Genomic DNA, 20384 nt, shown 5'->3' with positions numbered 1-20384 from the left:
AAAAATGTCAAACCGTGAAAACAAAAAACACGCACCGAGGAGCGCTGGGGGAGGCAGGAGGGCTCGGCCCGCCCGAGCGGGGGCGGCAGGCTGGCGGTGGGCGGCCTCCCCTCCCCTGCCCCGCCCGCCTCACCTGGGGCAGGTGAGCGGCTCTGCGGGGCCGCCCCGACAGCGGCGCTGAGGAGAGCGGCGGGGTTGAGGCTGAGGCGTCCCTGGCGGGCAGGAGTGAGTATCCCGGGGGGTCCCGGTGTCAGAGGGCTGCTGCCAGCGTGGTTGGTCTGACAGCCCCGGCGGTGGTGGCTTCTCCTTGCAGCCCCCTCGGAGAGGGGTTTGGGAAGCGCCTGGTGCGGTGTTGTTCCTGCCGGGCTGGTGGTGGAGCACAAAAACATGGCTGAAATGCCTCAGGTCCTATAAAGAGCGGCTGAGGGAACTGGGGCTGTTTAGTCTGGGGAAGAGGAAGCTCAGGGGAGACCTTAATGCTCTCTACAGCTACCTGAAAGGAAGGTGTAGGGAGCTGGGGGTCAGCCTCATCTCACAGATAACCAGCAATAGGACTAGAGGGAATGGCCTCAAGTTGTGCCAGGGAAGGTTTAGGTTGGAAATGAGGAATCATTTCTTCTCAGAAAGAGCAGTCAGGCATTGGAACGGGTTGCCCAAGGAAGTGGCGGAGTCGCTGTCCCTAGGGGTGTTTAAGGAAAGGTTGGACCTGGTGCTTAGGGACATGGTTTAGTGGGTGACATTGGTAGTAGGGGGATGGTTGGACCAGATGATCTTGGAAGTCTTTTCCAGCCTTAATGTTTCTATTATTCCTGTAAGGGGCCCTGGGGTTACAGGGGCTGTGGTATGGCTTCAAGTGGGTCCTCAATGAGGGGAGCAGGGTGAGGAGGGCCAGCCATGTAATTCTTCCATTTCAGTTTTCTGAAGCCTTTATTCATGCTTTCCATGGAGTGAAGTTTCTGGAGTTGTCAAAATTGGAAGAGATGCCTCCCTCCTACCTTTCTGTGTGTTTGTGGGTTGCGGAAATCTGGGACAGTATATAGAAGCAAGCACTTGAGGCTTGATGATCTCTGTATGTCCCTTCCAACTGAGCTATTCCAAAAACAATTCTGGATGTCACGTAAAACCCAGTGTATGAATGCACATTGAGTGTGTATCACGTAGATGTGCCTAGCTCTGAAGTGTTGGTCTGCATTCCCAGCCCTCAGCAGCGGGACAGTCATGGTCTTCACCTGGTCCAGTCAATGCTAACTTAAGACCTTTGAAGTGAACTGGAACCAAGTTCCATGTGGTTCTTTGGCTTGATCAGTGTTCCTCACCACTAGGAGTTACTATCTCTGACATAAGCTTTCTATACTTAGCTTTTTAACACATCCTTTACATTGTTTTCAAATAGCCTGTCATGCCAGGGCTCTATGAAGCGTAAGCTCTGTCACTCAGCTGGATGGAAACACTACTGTGAGCAAGACAATGCAGGAGCTTAGCGAAGCTAGGGCTCATTGAATTCTTTAGTAATACGTGCCAAGCACTTGTCATGTTGTTTTGTGTTTGTTTGTTTGTTTGTTTGTTTTTTTAAAAGCCATTCTTTATTCCTTGTTTCTTGTGTGATTATGGTAGAAACTATTCATATTCATTGTGGGAATTAATAACTTGTTATTGATCTGTGTGCCTAGGGATATTTATGGAAAGAGGAAATGAGGGAAAGAATGATGCCCACAGTTTTAGTAATAGAAGTACCTTCTGCAAGAAGTAGCAGGAGTCTGTATTTTGTTAAGTGCCCAAGTATATTTTTTTCTCGTAGGTTACTGTAGCATATGGGATTATTGGGCACCTGGGAGTTGTAGTTGGCTACATTTTTGTTCTCTCTGTGCTTTTGTCCCAGGTGAGAAGAAGAACAGGATGGGTTTTAGGGTTTTGTTCTTAAAAGCACAGCTTTGTTTTAGTTAAAGCTTTGTTGCATACTTGCTTATCTCCTTGGAAGCTTATTCTTAGTTATTAAAATAGAGTTAGCAAGACAAAGCTGGGATTCAGGTATGGGTTTAAGGGGAAAATCCCAATCAAAATTTAACATGGCATACCGGGTCTTGTATTTAACATGAGAGACAGGCAGAACAGAATTCCTAGCTCTGGTTTAGCTTTGGTCATGCTATTTATTTTGCTTGATGGACAGCACCCCAACCCCTTTGGTACTGACTGTTTACACATCAAACATATTACAATCAGTGTATGTGAAGACTTGCCAACAAGGCTTCATCTAGACAGTTTCCTAAGGCTTGGGTGGCATGGTGGTTAGGTGTGGTGGTGTGTTTTGCACAAAAGCCTGCAATTCTTGTACTACAAATTCTTGGAAGAGTTCTCTTTTCAGCCTCAGACGGCCTCCGAGGTCTCTAGCTGTCTTTGGTGCTTGTTGTAGAGCATCCCAGCGCTGTTTTCTGACTGTCTTTGTACAAACAGAATGCCAATCATTTCTTTGTCATCTGAAAGCTGCTGCTTCTCATGTCCTGGTCTGCTTTAGCCTCAGTGGAGGGTGGTAGAGTTGTTTCACTTATGTTTTGCTGACAACTAAATTCATGTTGTTTTAACACTTGAGGTAGAACACAGTTCTTCTTCTGGTCTTTCTCAACACCTGATCCTTGTGGAAATTCTCACATTAAAGGCTGGACTTGGTGTTGCAATGCTCATACAGTGTCTTCAGCTTTAGTGGCTAGAATTGATATGTCTTTGTTGGTGCTAAGTTTAAGCAAATATTACGTGTTCAGTGACTCTAAGAAGGGTGTCTTTTGTACCAACTTAAGTTGGAACAGGTATTGTCAGATAATTTATTAGCCTAACATCAATCCTGAACTATAATATTGAGATATACTATTGTGGACCCAGATGAGTTATAGAAGAGAATCTGCATAAACCCTTTACTGTGTAGGTGCTGTGCATTTTCTTCATATTTCAATGACTTATCTGTTTAGGCGGCATTGTCTCATATTTCATGTCTAAGCATTTAGCTTGCTAAAACCATGTTATAAAACACACTCTCTAGCAGTTCTATTCTCCTGAGATGAGAAATCATCCTTGTTGTAATAGGCCTAGTAGTGAAGACACATTTGTCATACTGACGTGATTTTTTTTTGTGCCTTCATTTTCCCTCTTATTTTTTTTTATCTGCTTGCCTTAATCAAATATTTGAAACATTTAAATCTTTGTTTTCTTTTTAAAATGGTACTTTTTTGTGATCATTGTGCCTCTCAGAAGTAAAAACTTGAAGTCTGATGTAACCAGTCATCTTTGTTCTGCTTATTCACTTTGAGTACCACTCTGAATACTATCTGGAAGCTCACAAAGCTTCTGTATTGATTATATTTACTATTAATAGCTTATTCAAATGTAGCGAGAACTGTATTCATTGTGAGAGAATAACACGTTTAGTTTGTTGGTAGGTATTTTGATTTCTTCCCCATACCATTTTCATTTATCCTTTCTCCTAGTGCCAAGCCTACAACTCAGTTGTAAAACTGTGAACGTAGGATTTTTGTGTTCTTGCCATTGCTAAATGTTATGGGGATTAATGAAGACTTTTAGCTACGGGCGTTCTTCTGCTCTACCTCCCATGGGATTGAAGAGATGTCTTAAGTGCTTTGCAGAACAAATCACCTGATTCACCTGTGCCTCAGGCTGTTAGTGACTATTCACGTATCACAGTTCCTTAGCAATAAGGAGGCATCGCCTCATTGAAGCATCTTGCATATACAAAGTAAACACATTTTTCTTTAAAGTGTCTTGTCCAGCTATGTCACTATCATAATAGCATTCCATCTCACATCATGAAGTTCATCCTCCTAGGAGATGAGAGGGGATTGGGGATGCTCCAAACTGACTTTAGTGCTGAAACTGCTGGTAACCAAACTCATCAAATGCTTTTGATAATGTGGGTGGCTCTGTGGTATAGGTGTATTGGTTTGACTTTGGTTGTGTGTGTTTTTTTTTGTTTGTTTTTCCCGCTTGTTTTCACACTTCTTGACTCTTCTCAAGGAAATAGTTCAAAGTTGAGTTGAGGACTGATAACCCACTAAGTGGTACACTTCATGTTTGGATTAGTAAAGTCCTTTCCTCTTGGAGAAAAGGAATAACAATACACGCATGGTGAAACTGTGGGTATCATTTGTTTTGTGTATGCATGCTTTTTTAACATTAGCAAAGCAGAGATTTCATAGGGGGGAAAAAAAAAAAGAAAGAGCTCCAGTGCTCTAGGAGTGCATACATAACTGATAGGCAAGCTAGCCTGAAAAGGCAGATGGTCAGAGATACCTGTTAGTGCTGACAAAAAACCTTGTATTCTTTTGGGCACTATACATGATGATGCTAACATAGCTAGCATATAAATACTTTTATCACGTTTCATACCATTTTATTTATTCAGCTAGCTTGTGCAGAGGGTAAGTTTATTGTTGGACATGTTCTTGTATGCAATTACTGCATTTCCAATAAATCTTGCCTTGCTTTCAGAAAGGTCATTGGCTAATGTCTTCCTTCATGTCAAGGGGGAAAGAGTAGTTTCATTAAATACGTAGTACAAAACCTCTTAGGGTTGCAAAGACTGGCCTTCCAGTCTTAGCGTAGCTCTGCAAGGCCATGTGGTTCGTGCCGGTATACTGGTACGCTGCCATACTCTTACTGTCTCTGACAGAGTACTGAATGCTCACACCAAGATTCCTTAGGAACAGAGCTGCATGAAAATGGGTAAGATTTCAGGAATCCAAGTTGTAAGGAGCACAGCACAAGTGCATGAGATTAGTAAAGTGGTTTTGCTCTGCAGAGGGCCTTTTTTCTACCTTTCAGCTTTGTTTCCATCACCTTACAAGATGTCTTCTGTCGTCTTCTGTCTCCCTTACTGTTCTCCAAATGCCTCTGACAGAATTATATAACATACACAATTAGCATGAACCAGGCTGTCAGTGGCTGCTACTTTCTCGTTCCCTCAGTCACTTTCTCAGATTCCTTCTGCCGCACCAGTAGTGCCTCTTGGCAGGATGATGCAAGTCCTGAAGCGTTCCTCTTTCAAGTGCCTTGGATTCTCACAAGGAAACAACCTCTGCCTCCCGCTGTTGGCTCCAAAACCAGGAGTCTGGAGCTCAGGCTCTGACAGGTGGAGCCTGGTGGGTCCCAACTAAAGGCAGTAGTTGTTGCCCTTATTTTATTTCATCCTGTTCCTCCATTTTGTTTTTCACCTTCTACCACCACCTCCTTGGACTCTGCAGATCTGTTCTTGATCTGGGCTTCTTTGCTGTGTGTCATTGGCTTTTGGTACTGAAAGCAGTAAGTGGAGACTGACAGATCCATTTAATAGTCTGTCAATTAATACGTGCTTCTTGGCCACTGCTCTAAATCCACCTCACTTTTTCTTGGGTTAGACAAAATGCTTACAGTGCATGTCTTGCATGTTGTGTTACCAGATGAATCCCAAGGCTGGAGCTGGCTACCACAGTACCACAATGTTACATGTTTGTGAAACCAAAATGACATTCATCTCCCTAATTGTAATGCCGAGCTGAAATCTCTTGTTTAGGCTCTTCTCCAACACTGCTCTGTCTTGCTTTTCAGGTTTCTCCTTCCCCTACAATGTCTGCCTTAAACCTTTCTTGACTTGTTGTCATGTTTATGAATACTCTTAATCATTCTTTGTTCCTACTTGCTTTTTGGGGCTGATGCTACTGCTCTAACCATAGGCATTTTGCAAATCAGCTGTATTTTAATTTATTCTTGTGCTGTTTCTGAACTTTTCAGTGAAGTGAGAGTAAAGATGAAATTACTGCATGAGACTTGTGCCATTATTTTTAATTGTTCTTGTGACCAAAAAGTAAAAATTACTTCTCCCAAAATACTTCAAAGCTCATACATACATGGACAACTTGGGTATGAAATCTGCATGCTAGGTTTTGTCTCTAGTTATCATCAGTCTCCTTTGAAACTACTTCTTGATGTTCAGGTTCTTATAATGCTACCCAGCTTTATTTCATCTGTTCGTATTCAGCAGAATTTTGATTATATCAGAATTAGTTCTAGCTTTTAAGTAAAAAGGCTTTATTTATTCTTTATTACACCTTGCTCAGATAATTTCACCAAATGTTCAGCCAACACATTATTACTGTTAGTCAGAATGTAAATTAGAGGCTGACGCACTTGCCTCATCAGCTTACAAATTAAGCAGTTAATCAATTTTGGTGTGATATTCCCCCATGGGGCTTTGTGTTGCTGACTCACATATGCTCAATATCTTCTCCCTTCAACAACAAGCAGCGGTGTAAATGAAGCTCGCTCCCAGTTGAGCATTTGCTGGTCACGGCATTCCAAATCCGTCACTCAGTGTATCCTCCTGATAGACATTATTGCCTCATTGCTTCTCGTTACCTCTTTCCTGAGCACTGGTTGAATACAAAACAGACAATTACATATGCATACTTAAAAGCTAATAGTGAAGGCAGTGGTACAGGATTATTCCTTACGTTACTGGAGGGATAAACCGAACGTGGAGCTTGTGCTTGCTCCTAAATATTTCATACAGTATTTGTATTAAAGAGCAGATATTTCTATAACTTCTGTAGTTCAACAAACTACGGCAATGTTTAAGTAGGCTTTAAGAGAAGACTTTTACTGTTCAAATCATAATGTAACCTTGAGCAGGACAGCTCAATATGTGAACTGAAATTTAAACTATTTTTCATGTCACAGAAATCCCCGTTATGGTTTTGACTGTTTATTAAATTAAATATTGACAGCAATTAAAATAAGGAAAAATCAAGATTTTTGCTCCTAGCCTTCCATATAGTCTTGAAACATATCCTTTCTATTGTATTTTAGGGCAAGCACAGATCTTTTATAGTGCAAACTTCCATGATTTTTTTCTAATCTAGTAAATAACTAGCTTTGGATTCTCCTTGACATACCTGTGTGACTTTTTTTCCACTTTTTAAATGACAAATGTTTAATGTTCTTTGGCTTTAGACAAATTTTCATGAAACTGATAGATTTATAATTTGACAGTGAGAGTAAAGCCTCCTTCATGTTATGTACCTAACCAAGAAAATCTGTGTTTGTAGGTTAGTTATTGTCAGTTTCGTAAATTAATCTTGAATTCTGTCAACAAAATCTTGAGCGTGGCATTGCCTGAGAGGGAGAGCCAGTTCTCCCTCTTCCTTCAGCAATAAAAGATGAGATTTCTTTGACTATGGCATTGCAGCCTGGTGCAAGCAATCTTATAAAAATGGGAGTCCAGCCAGGCTTCACCAAGCATCATATTATCCATAATTAAGGTCAGGGTGTGAGTTTGTGGGTTGGTTGTGTTTTGTTGTTCAAAAAGCGAACATTTTTCTTTGTTATTTCCTTGAGAGCCCCTGTAGGCATCCTGCCAGTTCCTTACTATCTGCATAACATTACAGAAGTAAGTAAGGAAACAGTGGTGGTTCTGGTGATTTTTTTGAGGTTGGGAATTAAGCCAGTGTATGGCTGGCTGAGGAATTTCTTTCCATCTCCTCTGTTCCCTGGCAATAGAGGAACCCTACAATATCTGGCACAAAAAATACCCCTTTAGAAAAACAGGATCAGAAATCCACAATTTTTGGTTTGTTCAGGCAATATTTTTCAATCCAAATCTTGCATCTGAAAGTAAAATGTTTAGGATTACACTGGAGTAGTGCAGATAGATAAAACACCAGGATAAAAATAAGCCAGGTCAGAAAATCATGGGGACAGCCTAGGTATCTTGTAAAACGTTCAGAGTAAATGTTGGAAATAGTTGCTTTGATATCTCCACTCCTGCCCCAAAGATGTGACCACAATAAGGTCTTGAAACCGATTCTTTATTCAGAGTTGAAGAGACAGTGAGGTGGTAGCACGCTTGCTTTTGCTGGCTCATGAAGTTCAGCTTTAAATTGTCTTCAATTAAGCAGTAACACTTGTGTGCATCTAAACACACGTGCTTTTTCTGGTAACCATAAGGTCTTTCTGAAGCAATTCTGAATCTGAAAAGGTGTTGTTTTTTTTAACTTGTCTCTTGTTTGCAGCCTTTTAGATCTGAAAACTTTTTTTTGTCAGTAGACAGACATGGGGAGGGGATTGACGAGAGAGGTTTCTCTGCTAATATGCTTGAAATAGCCTTTTTTTATTCTCCTGTTTGGAACTAAGGAGAAACAGATGGGAGATGTTCCTCCAAAATCTGAGGTTGGCTGAGGAGAAGTGAGGTGGAGGGAGGAGGAAATGCATGTAAAGATAAAGAATAGTAAAGAAGCACAGAGGTATATTTTATTTCTCTATAATCTAGAAGCTAATGCTTGGTTTTGCTCCGTAATGTTTCTTACCTCCAATTATCAGTGCGCACACCTGTTATTTTCATAAAGTCTTGATGACTTTGCTAAGAGTTCGGCATGGCCAGACATGCAACTGTCCCTTTTACCAGAACTAAAATAAAGCATGTCTTCCATTTAATTCATTTTTCTTTAATCTTACTGAACCGTACCATGAAGTGTGTATCTGGGGAAGATTGCATAAGTGACCCTTCCCAAATTCAAGACCTCTTGACTTGCAAAACACAGTAAGTGAAAGCCTACATTCAGAAGCATTCACCTGATTATGCAATGCCATGCACTGTGTTGCAATGTTACTTATGAATTATAAGTTATAGCAAGCTGAAAGTGTTATTCATGCCTCCTTGGGAAGACTGATGTTGCAATACGTTCGTCATGATCGACGTTTTGTATGCTTTCTACATACAAAATCAAAAATATTATTTCTTTCTTATAACATGCTGGTAATGTTTTCCCTGTTACCTTGAAAATATGATGTTAAGAACAAGCAACAGAAGTAATGGAGACGTTTGCTCTAATCTAGTTTGTTCATCTACCAAAAAGCAATTAGCCTTTAATGTTTTGCTTGGGCTGCATTGTCCTCTCTTGCTGTGATCCATGCAGCCAGTTTCCAGCCAGGTGAACCAGGAATGAGACTCCTTCTGAACTCCTGCAAGCCAGCTTTCAATTTTAGGGCTGTAACAGCCTGGGAAAATTGCACGTTCCAACAGCTTTTCTGAAAGTCGTGAATTCTTAGAGTTTAGTTTCACCTTCTCCAATCTCTGCACACAGAGACTTGGCCATTATTTCAACTTTCAGAACACAAACAGAAGGGGTTGGGAGGCAGAGTTAGCATGTCTTCTATTGTTTATCACAGCCCAATGTACTCTTGCACTTCATGCATCTTTGCATATTTTCTCAGAGATCAATATTTTTTCACAATATTGTGATGACTTCTGCAACTTCAAACTCTCCAGTGCTGCATTTTCACCAAAGCCAAGCATTGCTACAAGCTTTCACAGGGTAGTTCAGAGTCTCAGCTGTCAAAATCTCTTGCTCTGGGAGTGTCCTTTCTTGACTGCAGAACATACTAGAGGAATATACTTCACTTTGACAAGTAGATGTGCAACTCCAGTTCTGGCCAGAAGAGTCAGGAGAGAAACTCTGCTAACTTGCCGCTAGGTGCTTCACTTAGTCTGAGATGACTTGCTCCCCGAGCTTCATTGACTTCCTCTCAAAATATATTTAGCTTTCACCATCACAGCTTTGGGTGAGAATGTTGCCCAGAGTGAGGAGGTAAGTGAATGTTCAGGGAACACTAATTAAAAAAATTAGGCCACTTTTGACTGCGTTACTTCTCTATGCATGCAGTCTTTTCTATGCTTTTTCAAACTGAAAAACAGTGGGACTCTTACTGGAACAGTGACTAGTTGTTTTCAGAGACAGAGCATGATGCTATGTGGACCTTTGGTCTGACAATGTATGTGTGTACTGTTGGGACAATTTATTGCTGATAAACTTGCAATTGGTGGGTGTTATGTCCAGACAGGAAAACAAGATTTTAAGTGAGGGTTTTTAGTAGATGTAAGAATCAGGACTGACATGTGTGTGTCTATATTTGTCTGCTTTAAGGCCTCTTTTTGCAATTCTACAGGAGAAATGTTGCTATTCATACATGAAATTATAAATATAATGTTGCATAATATTGATTCTGCTCAGTAGTCACTTTTCCCGTAAAGTTACACTGATTTGTTTGTTATCCTGAAGTGATCATAGATGTTTCTTTCATGTTTTACAGTGAATAATCCTATACCTTCCAACTTGAAGTCAGAAGCTAAAAAAGCAGCTAAAATATTACGAGAATTTACAGAAATAACTTCCAGAAATGGACCTGATAAAATCATACCTCGTGAGTAAAGAAACACATTTTGATTCAACTAAAACCTCTAATTCTTACCTGTGTTGAAATCCATCTCTTTTTACCAGCACCCTCTGTTTTCACTGACCTTAACATGGAAAGGAACGAAGAACTGGGCCATTAAAACTTCCATAAAAATATTTGGGAAGTAAAGGGGTTCAGTTTGCTGGCTTCTAGACAGATATAGCTTATTGAGAAAAATGTTTTGCATGTTTATAGCCATAGGGTATCCACAGAGGAAGGCTTCTTTTTGGGGTGGAATGTCTTGTGTTCACCCTGTGAAAGTCTGTTCATAAGGAGAACCTTGAACAGTAGCAGTAGTTTTTGAATATGTGTTTATCAGAATTACCTAGGTGAAAAAAGTTGAAGGAAAGAACAGGGTACATTTCTCCTTTGATACAGATTAAGCAACCTTATTTGTTGCTATCATCTTTATTCTGCCATGGTTATTCTGTTTCTTCTAGTGTCTTCCTTCACCAGGTGTTGCTAGTTGTGGCTTTGAATTTATAACTACTATGTTCCAGGAGGCCTGTAATAAGGCTTGCAGAATGATGACATTTTATTTGACACAAACGCTGTCTAATGATATAAGCTGATTAGGCTGCTGTGTATCACCGATTTGAATTCAGACCTCACTCCTCCAAAAATCTGTAGAGACATTGGTTGTCAACTATTCACTGCCTCATTATCTTGCCAAGGGTACTCACAGACAGCGTTCATGGCAATAAGTGAGCTAACCAGGACAGCTGAAGCAGTTGTGGCAGTGCAGAGATCATTGCAGTGCTGGCTGTGTGGTTGACTGAGGAGTGGAGGTGTCATCATTGTTAGTTCAGTTTTCTTGCAGTTTTGAGTTCTTGCTTTTACTATTTAACTGTTATATGATCACAACTGTTAAAAGTAAAGCTTCCTTTTTCCCTTTCCTTGAACTTCACTTACAAGATTTTTAATAAACTATTTTCTTTTTTCAGCCCATGTAATAGCTAAAGCCAAAGGCCTTGCAGTTTTGTCTGTTATCAAAGCTGGATTTTTGGTGACTGCTCGAGGTGGAAGTGGAATTGTATTAGCTCGTCTTCCTAATGGCTGTAAGTTATTTTAATTCTCCCATGAAGTACAAAACAAAAAACTTTTTCTAACTTATATATATATATATGTGTGTTTTTTTTTTTTTTTTCTCCATTATTTCTTTTTGTAACATAAAACAAGCTAGTAGCTGCCAACATCTGGTTGGAAAACTGTTTTCAGAATTCTGTACCTATTTTTGGCCAGATGTAAATGCATTCAGTATCTTTGTATCAAAGTATGAAATGTAAAAGCATAGTAGAAAATTAATTTTAAAAAATGAATTATGTCCAGTAATGGACAACTGTATGATAAATTTGTAATGCAGAGATTGGTTTAAATGAGGATTTCTATTTCTTCCATTCCTACCAGTGGGATAAACCAGTGTGGTTGTGTGATTACATTCTAGTATGTATGAATATAGTTTCAAGTGGAGAACTTGTCAGAGTTTTTGAACTGCAATAACCATATAAGTATTTCTTGTAATATGTAGTAAAACTTTTGTACTTTTCTCTTGTTTTGCTTGACAGCCTGGTCTGCTCCGTCTGCAATAGGAATTGCTGGCCTTGGTGGTGGATTTGAGATTGGAATTGAGGTATTATTTTGCATTTGAAGTACTTTTTGTTTTATTTTGTTTTCAAGCAATTAAATGCATTGATAAAGTTCTAAATGTTGGTGAGGTAGTGAAATCTAGTTCGATGTGAAGGAGGGTGGGGGACACAATTTTAAGATTGATTTATACAAGCCAAACTAAATATGGGAGGTTGATCCTATCAATCTAATTGGATGGAGAAATGTAAAAAAATAAATAAAGGAGGTGGTAGCTTTTTCTTTATTTCCTTGATTTCTCACTTATAGAAGACTGAATTTTTCCCTAATAGGGAAAATTCAAGTCAGAGTTCCATGAAAAGCCAAATGGAATTAATTAAAAGTATACTATATTTAAGTGTATCAAGTGCTTTGTTAAAGAGCACAAGGACTCCATCTAGCAATAAATGCTGAAAGGAGCTGAAGGTGCTGTAAAACGGAGCCTAGCTAATGCCACTGTACGTCATGTGTTCCCTACTCAAGCTTGTGATTCTTGGTATCACCCTTCGGTTTGGGAGCACCAAAATTGACAGTGCCTCCTCTGAAGAAATGCTACAGAAAAGAAGTCAGTTTCCAGATAGCAGAAACACTTAAATGAGAGACTTTCAGTGTTCAGAGGAATCTTGTTGATCTGAGCTCTGGCTGTCCTCTGCCTCTTCTTTGTACCTATTCTTCCTCACAGCTTCTTAAATGTTGTTGCCATCTGTCCTCCTCTTTCTCACCCTGTCCCCCAGTCCCATCCTTCTATTTTATTTCTATTTAGCCTCTATTCACTGATTCCCAAATGAAATCAAATGTGACAGACAGTATGCTGCCAGCAAGATCTCTTGCTATGGGCATTCTGCTCTTCAGAAGAATCCATGTGAAGCTGATCTGGATGGTACACGCGAGTCCCCAGTATGTCTCATGCATCCCCAGCTACCCCTCTTCTGACAACCAGTCACCTGGTACTCACACAATGAGCAACTGTTCGATATTGTGTTAGATCCTCATTGTTCACTTTCTGATCTCGGGTATTATTACTGTGTACTTCTTGAAGAACACTATGAATATGAAATTACTAATTTTTGTAAGGGTTTTTCTTTGGTTTTCATGACTGCAGGATCTGAATACATTACAAAACATTGAGTTTGATGAGCCCCAGGGTTTTTTTGTACATTCTCATTTTGTGACAATGAAACAGACTCTTTAGATGCTTTGATAAATCAATGGAAGTTTTGCTTTAATCATCTCCATCTGGTCTTTTAGATAATGTAACCATTTACTCCTGATATTTACTAAAATAATTTAAATACACAAGCTATTTCCAAGAGGACATTTTTTCTGAGCAATCTCATTTGAAATTTTAGTCACCCAGCTTACAAAATACAGTTTCCTTACTAGCATTATTATAACATGAATTTATTGTCTTCTTCTAGAGAAGAGATGCTATTCAGAAATATCTCAGTGGCTTAGGAGCCCAGACTCTAATTTCAGCACTGTTTTGGCAATTTAAGAACTTAAATATTGTAGAAACTGGTTGAATTTTATTCCTGTAGGAGAGATTATAATTAACATAGTTGTATTTGTGCTTATGGATAGTTTTAAACATTAAGAAGGAAATCTCAGTTTTCGTAAGTCATAATATTTGCATAAGTTTTTTCCAAAAGAAAAAAATTGGTACCTCAAATTAAACACTAGTCTGAAAATTCATGCTTTCCTTGAAGGTTTTATCACTGTGGATTCATTTAGCTTTAGCTGTGGATTCATCATCTCAATGGGTAAAAGGAGGTAGCAGCATCCTGAATGACATTCTGTCTCCATCCCTGGATGATTCAGAAACTACTCATGTCAGACATCTTTTGTTTGGGATGGGGTGGAGGTTACCAGGGGGCTAATAACAAAGGCCTCTTACACTGTGTGTAATACTTGTGGGCCAGAATTGTTTTGCAAATAATCTGGTATTTCTTCTTGTATTCCCTGCTGTCACTGTTTGGAATTCGGGGTAAGTTGAAAGTTTGTTCTGAACCTGACTTTCAGTCATGCCCATCTGATGGAAGATCATGTGCAGTAGTCCTTGAGTACACAGGACATCTGTTGAAAAAAACTAAGATACAAAAGTATAATATACTTTGCTGAACTCTGAAAAAGGCTGGCACTGCTGGAGTCCCGGGTTTAACGTTGAAATCACCCATACCAATCTTGTTTTTTTTAGTGCATGTAGTGTATTTACTGAGCCTTATCTTTCAAAAATACCTTATCTCTCTAGTTACATGTTTCAATAGTTCTTGAAGAGGCTATCTACACCTCATAAATTCAAGACTTAAAAAAAAATCAAATATTAATTTATATACATGTGTGTATATAGTTATGTATATAAAACTCCTGATTTTGTATCAAGAAAATACAATTAACTAAAAAAACTAAGTGAAAGGATTTTTAGTTTCCAAAAACTAAAATGTAAATTTTAGCATCCATTCTTGCAGAAAAGTGATCAACTTGGTTTTGAAAACTGTTTCAAAAGAAGTAATTGCAAGAATAGAAGTAGTTATCTGATAGGATGGAAGATTCTAATTGAATTAATAATTTCATAAATTTGGAGCTAGCTTTTAATTTGGGGAAGGAAATATCTGCAATGCTACCACCTGCTTTCCCATGAAACAGAAGATTCTTCTCCCATGAAGTTCAAACTTCTTAAAAAGCATGGTACTTTTTCATGTTTTTGTAGGTTTCAGACTTAGTGATAATATTGAATCATGAGAGAGCAGTAGAAGCTTTTGCCAAGGGAGGGAATCTTACACTTGGAGGAAATCTTACTGTGGCTATTGGACCTCTGGGGAGGTGAGTAAAATCCCTTCATAATATGGGTTAGCTTTAAATATGGGAAATATTTTTTTAAAGGCTGTACAAATACTTGCATGGCTTTCTCTGGTATCTTAAAAAAACAACCTGGGCAACCTGTATGTTGACTGGGCTATATTGTTTCAGTAGCATAATTGTAGTGTTATGACTTTTTAGTTGCTTGTGGTTTTTGTTTGTTTGTTTGTTTTTGTTTTTTTCCTTTCTTGGTAAAGGTATTTATTCACAGAAGGAACATGTTCTGAAATTTACTCTAATTTTTACAAGACACTGCTTGGGTAGGCTCCTCAGTCATCCTGGTCAAAGTGAAGGAGATTGAAAAGGCCAACAGAATCTGGCAAATAACAGATGGTTACAGGACTGGTGCCACATATGGGGGTTTGGCTACTTAAACTGTGGGACTTGCTTGAGAAACCTGGTCTGCTGGGGGCTGATGGGGTCCATCTGTCAGAGAAAGGGGAGAGCACTGGTCTCTCTCACCTATTGGTCATAGGCTTGCCAAGCTGTTGAGCAGGGCTTTAAACTAGAGTTTCTGGGAAAGGGGAATCTCAATCCATCCTGCTCCTCCCAGTTTGATATCAGTGTCAGTGATAGATGTTCAAAGCCTGGAAAGTGCCTGAAGAGCAGCACAAAGGAATTCCAGCTGTTAAGGCAGCTTCATCAGGGTCCCAACTCAAATGTCTCTATTCTAATGTGTGTAGCATGGGGAATAAACCAGACGAGTTAGAGTTGTATGCACGCTGGCAGGGCTATGACTTTGTGGGCTTTACAGAGATGTGGTGGGATGGCTCCTATGACTGGGGTGTTGGAATGGAAGGATACAGGCTCTTTAGAAAGGGCAGGTAGGGGAGATGAGGAGGGGATGTTGCCCTCTATATCAATAAACAGCTGGAGTGCACGGAGTTCTGCCTGGGGATGGATGAGGAATTGATAGAGAGCATATGGGTCGAGATTACAGGGAGGGCAGGGACAGGTGACAGTATAGTGGGATTCTGTTACAAGCCACTGGGCCAGGAAGACCAAGCAGATGAGGCCCTCTATAGACAAGCAGAAGCATCTTCATGTTCACAAGCCTTGGTCCTCATGGGATAATTCAACCATTCTAATATGTGTTGGAGGGACAGCACGGCAGGGCATAGGCAATCCGGAATGCATTGATGATAATCATCCTTCTCCAAGTGATAGAGGAGCCAATAAGGAGAGGTGTTATGGTGGACCTCATTCTCACCAACAAGGAGGGACTTGTGGGGAATGTAAAGCACAAGGGCAGCCTTCCACTGCAGTGACTATGAAATGGTGCAGATTAGGATCCTGAGGGCAGCAAGGAGGGAGCACAGCAAGCTTGCTTTGGCCTCTTCAGGAATCTGCTTGGTAGAGTTTCATGGGACAAAGCTGTAGACGGAAGAGGGGCACAAGAAAGCTGGTTAATATTCAGGGATCACCTCCTCCAAGTGCAGGAGAAATGCATCCCAACAAAGAGGAAGTCAGGTCAAAACACTAGGAGGCCTGCATGGATGAACAAGGAGATCCTGGCCAAACTCAAGCAGGAAAAAAAAGAGGCCTACAGAGGGGGTGAGGACAGATAGCCTGGGAAGAACACAGAGATCATCCGAGCAGCCAAGGATCAGGTTAGGAAAGGCAAAGCCCTTTTAGAATTAAATTTGGCCAAGGGATGTCAAGGGTAACAAGAAAGGCTTCTATAGGTGTGTCAGAGATAAAAGGAATAGTTGGGAAAATTGTGGGCCATCTCAGAAAGGAGACAGGAGACCTGGTCATCCAACTGCCACAACTCAAATATGATGAAATTCCCACTGACTCGAAGAGGGGAAACAGAACCCCCATTTTTAATGGGGTGGGGTAAAGAAGGACCCAAGGAACTACAGGCCAGTCAGTTTCACCTCTGCTCCTGGCAAGATCACAGAGCAGATCCTTCTGGAAACCATGCTAAGGCAAATGAAAAATAAGGAGGTGATTGGTGACAGCCAATATGGCTTCACTAAGGGCAGATCATGCCTGACAAATTTAGTGGCTTTCTATGATGGCATCACAACATTGGTGGATAGAGGAGGAGCAACTGACATCATCTACCTGGACTTGGTGCAAAGTATTTGGTATTCCTACGTGATATCGTTCTCTCTAATTTGGTGAGACATAGATTTGAAGGGTGGACAACTTGATGAATGAGGAGTTGGCTGGATGATCGAACTCAAAGAGTTGCAGTCAACAGCTCAAGGTCCAAGTAGAAATCAGTAATGAGTGGTGTTCCTCAGGAGTCAGTATTGGGACCAGACCTGTTTAACATCTTTGTCAGCAAAATGGACAGTGGGATCAAGTGCACCCTCAGCAAGTTTGCTGCTAACACTGAGCTGTGTGGTGTGGTCAACGTGCCGGAGGGAAGGGATGTCATCCAGGCTTGAACGTCTGGCCTGTGCAAACTTCATGAGCTTCAACAAGGTCTAGTGCAAAGTCCTGCACCTGTGTCAAGGCAATCCCAAGCACAAATACAGGCTCGGCAGAGAATGGATTTAGAGCAGTTCTGAGGTAAAGGACTTAGGGGTGCTGGTGAGAAGCTCGACATGAGACGGTAATGTGTGCTTGCAGCCCAGAGAGCCAACTAAGGCTGCATCAAAAGCAGTGTGGCCAGCAGGTCAAGGGGGGTGACTCTCCCCCTGCACTCTACTCTCGTGAGACCCCCACCTGGAGTATGGCGTTCAGCTCTAGGGACCCCAGCACCAGAAAGACATAGCCCTATTAGGAGTCCAGAGGAGGGGCATGAGGAGGGTCAGAGAGCTGGAGCACCTCTCCTATGAAAACAAGCTGAGGGATCTGGGGTTATTTAGCCAGGAGAAGACTCCAGGGAAGGCCTTCCAGTACTTAGAGGGGGCCTACAGGAAAGCTGGGGAGGGACTCTGTCAGGGAGTGCAGTGATAGGACAAGGAGTAAAGGTTTTTAAACTAAAAGGGGAGATTTAGATTAGATGGTAGGAGGAAATTCTTCACTCTGAGGGTGGTGAGGCACTGGCACAGGTTGCCCAGAGAAGCTGTGGATGCCCTATCCCTGGATGCGTTCCAAGACCAGGTTGGATGGGGCTTTGAGCGACCTGGTCTAGTGGGAGGTGTCCCTGCCCATGGCAGGGGGTTGGAATTAGATGACCTTTAAGGTCTCTACCAACCTGAACCATTCTCTATGATTCTAGGCTCAATAAAGAGCACAAGTGCCACAGTGCCTGAGTGAACTGTTATTTTCATTGACCTACTGCGGATCTGCCTGGCAGTAAGTTTAAAAAAATAGGACTACACCAAGCAATTACTTTTAAAGCTTAAGTGATTAAGCCAGCTTACTTTGAAGGATGAGATGATATAATCACAGAATAATTTAATTTGGAAGGGACCTTAGGAGATCTCTAGTACAACTTCCTTCTCAAAGCAAGGTTTGTTATGACTTCAGATCAGGTTGCTCATGCCTTTATTCCAACTGGGTCTTGAAAAACTCTGCTTAGCCTCTCTGGGAAACATACTCCACTGCTCAGCTGTTCTCATGGTGAAAAGTTTTGCCTTACAGACAGTCAAAATATTTCTTTTTTTCAATTTGCCTATTGTCTTGTCTTTCCACCGTGTACCACTTCAAGAACTTGACATCATATTCTTAATTGCCTCCTCATAGATAATTGAAAGCTGCTGATAGGCCCCCCCCCACCTAAGACTTCTCCAGTCTAGTCAAGCCCAGTTGCCTCAGTTTCTTCTCTTGGAGCATGTATCTTTTCATGCCTCTGTTTTTACAGTGAAGATTTTGCTGATATTTTGTCATCTTTTTCTGACAAAATAGAAGGGTAAGATACTACCTGCTCCACTGATGAGATAGATATATGGATCAGGGGAAGGCAGTGCATGACATTGGTGTTGCAAGTTGTTCAGTATGCTGTCCTCCAGCATCCTTGTGTCTATTTAGGGATATTGTGGTTTAGGTGTACAGGCAGAACTGATCACCAAGTAGATGAAAAACTGGATTATCAGGCTTGAAGAACAGTGGCAAATGATTAACGTGATATCCAGAGATCAGGTTCTTGTGGAAGTCCTCACGAGGCTGTTCTGGGACCTCTCCTGCTTGATCATCTTCATCAGTGACCTGGAGGAACAGCTGTAAAATAGCCTTTTTGAGTTTGTGGATTACACTTTGTAATCTTATCTTTCTGTTGAGGTCTGATAAAGCCTTACTTGATATATTTTGTGCTGGTTTGGGCACCATAAAATCAAGAAGATTGAGATATATTGAGTATTGTTACATGTTGCAACAAATGTAATCACAGCTTTTTAAACACCATCTATGAAGAATGACTAAAGAGCTGGTTAGAGACTGAGGGGCGATAATGTCTTAAATGTATAAATGGCCATAAGAAAGAGGAAAAGAACAATGCGGTCCCCTCTCCTCATGACAGACAAGACAAAAATCGGAGAGATTATTGCTGCAAAAAGGATTTCTTTAAGGCCAAGAAAAAAACTTCAGAAGTAGCAAATTTGTCTATTGAAAATGCAGAATCTGTGTTATTGGAAGTCAATTTCAAACAAGTAGTGAGTATGGACTTTGTATATATGTTATTGTCCTGGCTTGGTAAATTTGAATAGTTTTCTGAAATTCTTGTGTTAAGGTTAGTAATTTTTCAGACTTCTGAATGCAAGAGGAGGTCTATAGTATAGAGTATTCTCATGAGGCAACATTATTCTGTGGTTTGGAGGAAACCTTATCACCCAAATTAATTACTTTGTGCTGGGTTCTGTCTGAAACGAAAACTGAAAATGGATTTAAACTCTGACCCAGTTGAGCATATTCAGCAGAGCATGTGAGAATAGAGAAAAGTGAAACCCTTGCAGGCTTTTGGCGGGATTAAGATAAAAAGGCTATTGCTGCTCATGTTGTGAAGCCATACTGAAGACTATCAAGCATTTTTTTTTTTCCTTCTAGAAACTTAGAAGGGGATGTTGCACTGAGAAGCTCTGCTGCTGTCTATACATACTGCAAATCTCGAGGACTATTTGCAGGTGTATCTCTGGAAGGAACCTGTTTAATTGAAAGGAAAGAAACCAATCGCAAGTAAGTTTTCTTTGAAGTTAGAGGATTCAGTGAAGGAACAGTGACACAATGAACTGGGACGCATTCAGTTTGTTCTCACAAGTTTTTTTTTTTTCCATTCCATGCTTATTTTAGGGTTTCTTAAGAGGTTAGGGTGTCTTCAGTTTACCCAACGGGTATTAAATAGATGGTGAATGTTTAAAGAGACTTTAGGTTCAAAAGGATAGTTATAGAGATATTTACTGTATATTGAGAAATATTTCAAGTAATTTGAAACAAAAAATAAACCCTGTTTTAGACCATCACTGAATTTGAGAAAATAGTTTGTGAAGTGCTGCAGATTTCCTTTGTACAGTCTATTACATTTAAACTACTTAAGGCACCTCTGAATGAGTGGAAATATTCAAAATTGTTTTACTGTGTTGCATGCAGATCCTAAAATGTAAACCAAATAATTCCAAGAACTAAAATACAGTAACTGTGAGGTGTCTGCTGTAAATCTGTGCTTATGAAAACTTTGGTTTTGCTAATACCAGCAAAGACTACTACTAATTCTAATGACAGCATGTCAGTTCATAAAACCGCAG

At 40.5% G+C, this 20384-nt stretch overlaps 1 protein-coding gene across 2 annotated transcripts in view; it reads left to right on the top strand.

Moving 5' to 3' along the window:
* The first annotated feature begins 98 nt into the window (after positions 1 to 98).
* The window catches only part of SH3YL1 (SH3 and SYLF domain containing 1), a 44403-nt gene continuing 24117 nt past the window's right edge, over positions 99 to 20384 (top strand). For both annotated transcript variants that reach the window (XM_035321062.1, XM_035321061.1), the window contains exons 1-6: positions 99 to 225; positions 10126 to 10236; positions 11214 to 11327; positions 11835 to 11899; positions 14600 to 14712; positions 19690 to 19818. In XM_035321062.1, coding sequence (XP_035176953.1) covers position 225; positions 10126 to 10236; positions 11214 to 11327; positions 11835 to 11899; positions 14600 to 14712; positions 19690 to 19818 — 533 coding nt within the window. In that variant the 5' untranslated portion in view covers positions 99 to 224. The remainder of the gene's footprint in view (positions 226 to 10125; positions 10237 to 11213; positions 11328 to 11834; positions 11900 to 14599; positions 14713 to 19689; positions 19819 to 20384) is intronic.

The sequence above is a fragment of the Oxyura jamaicensis genome, chromosome 3 (genome assembly GCF_011077185.1).
Source record: "Oxyura jamaicensis isolate SHBP4307 breed ruddy duck chromosome 3, BPBGC_Ojam_1.0, whole genome shotgun sequence".
NCBI lineage: Eukaryota > Metazoa > Chordata > Aves > Anseriformes > Anatidae > Oxyura > Oxyura jamaicensis.
This window is presented reverse-complemented; position numbering and strand designations above follow the sequence as displayed.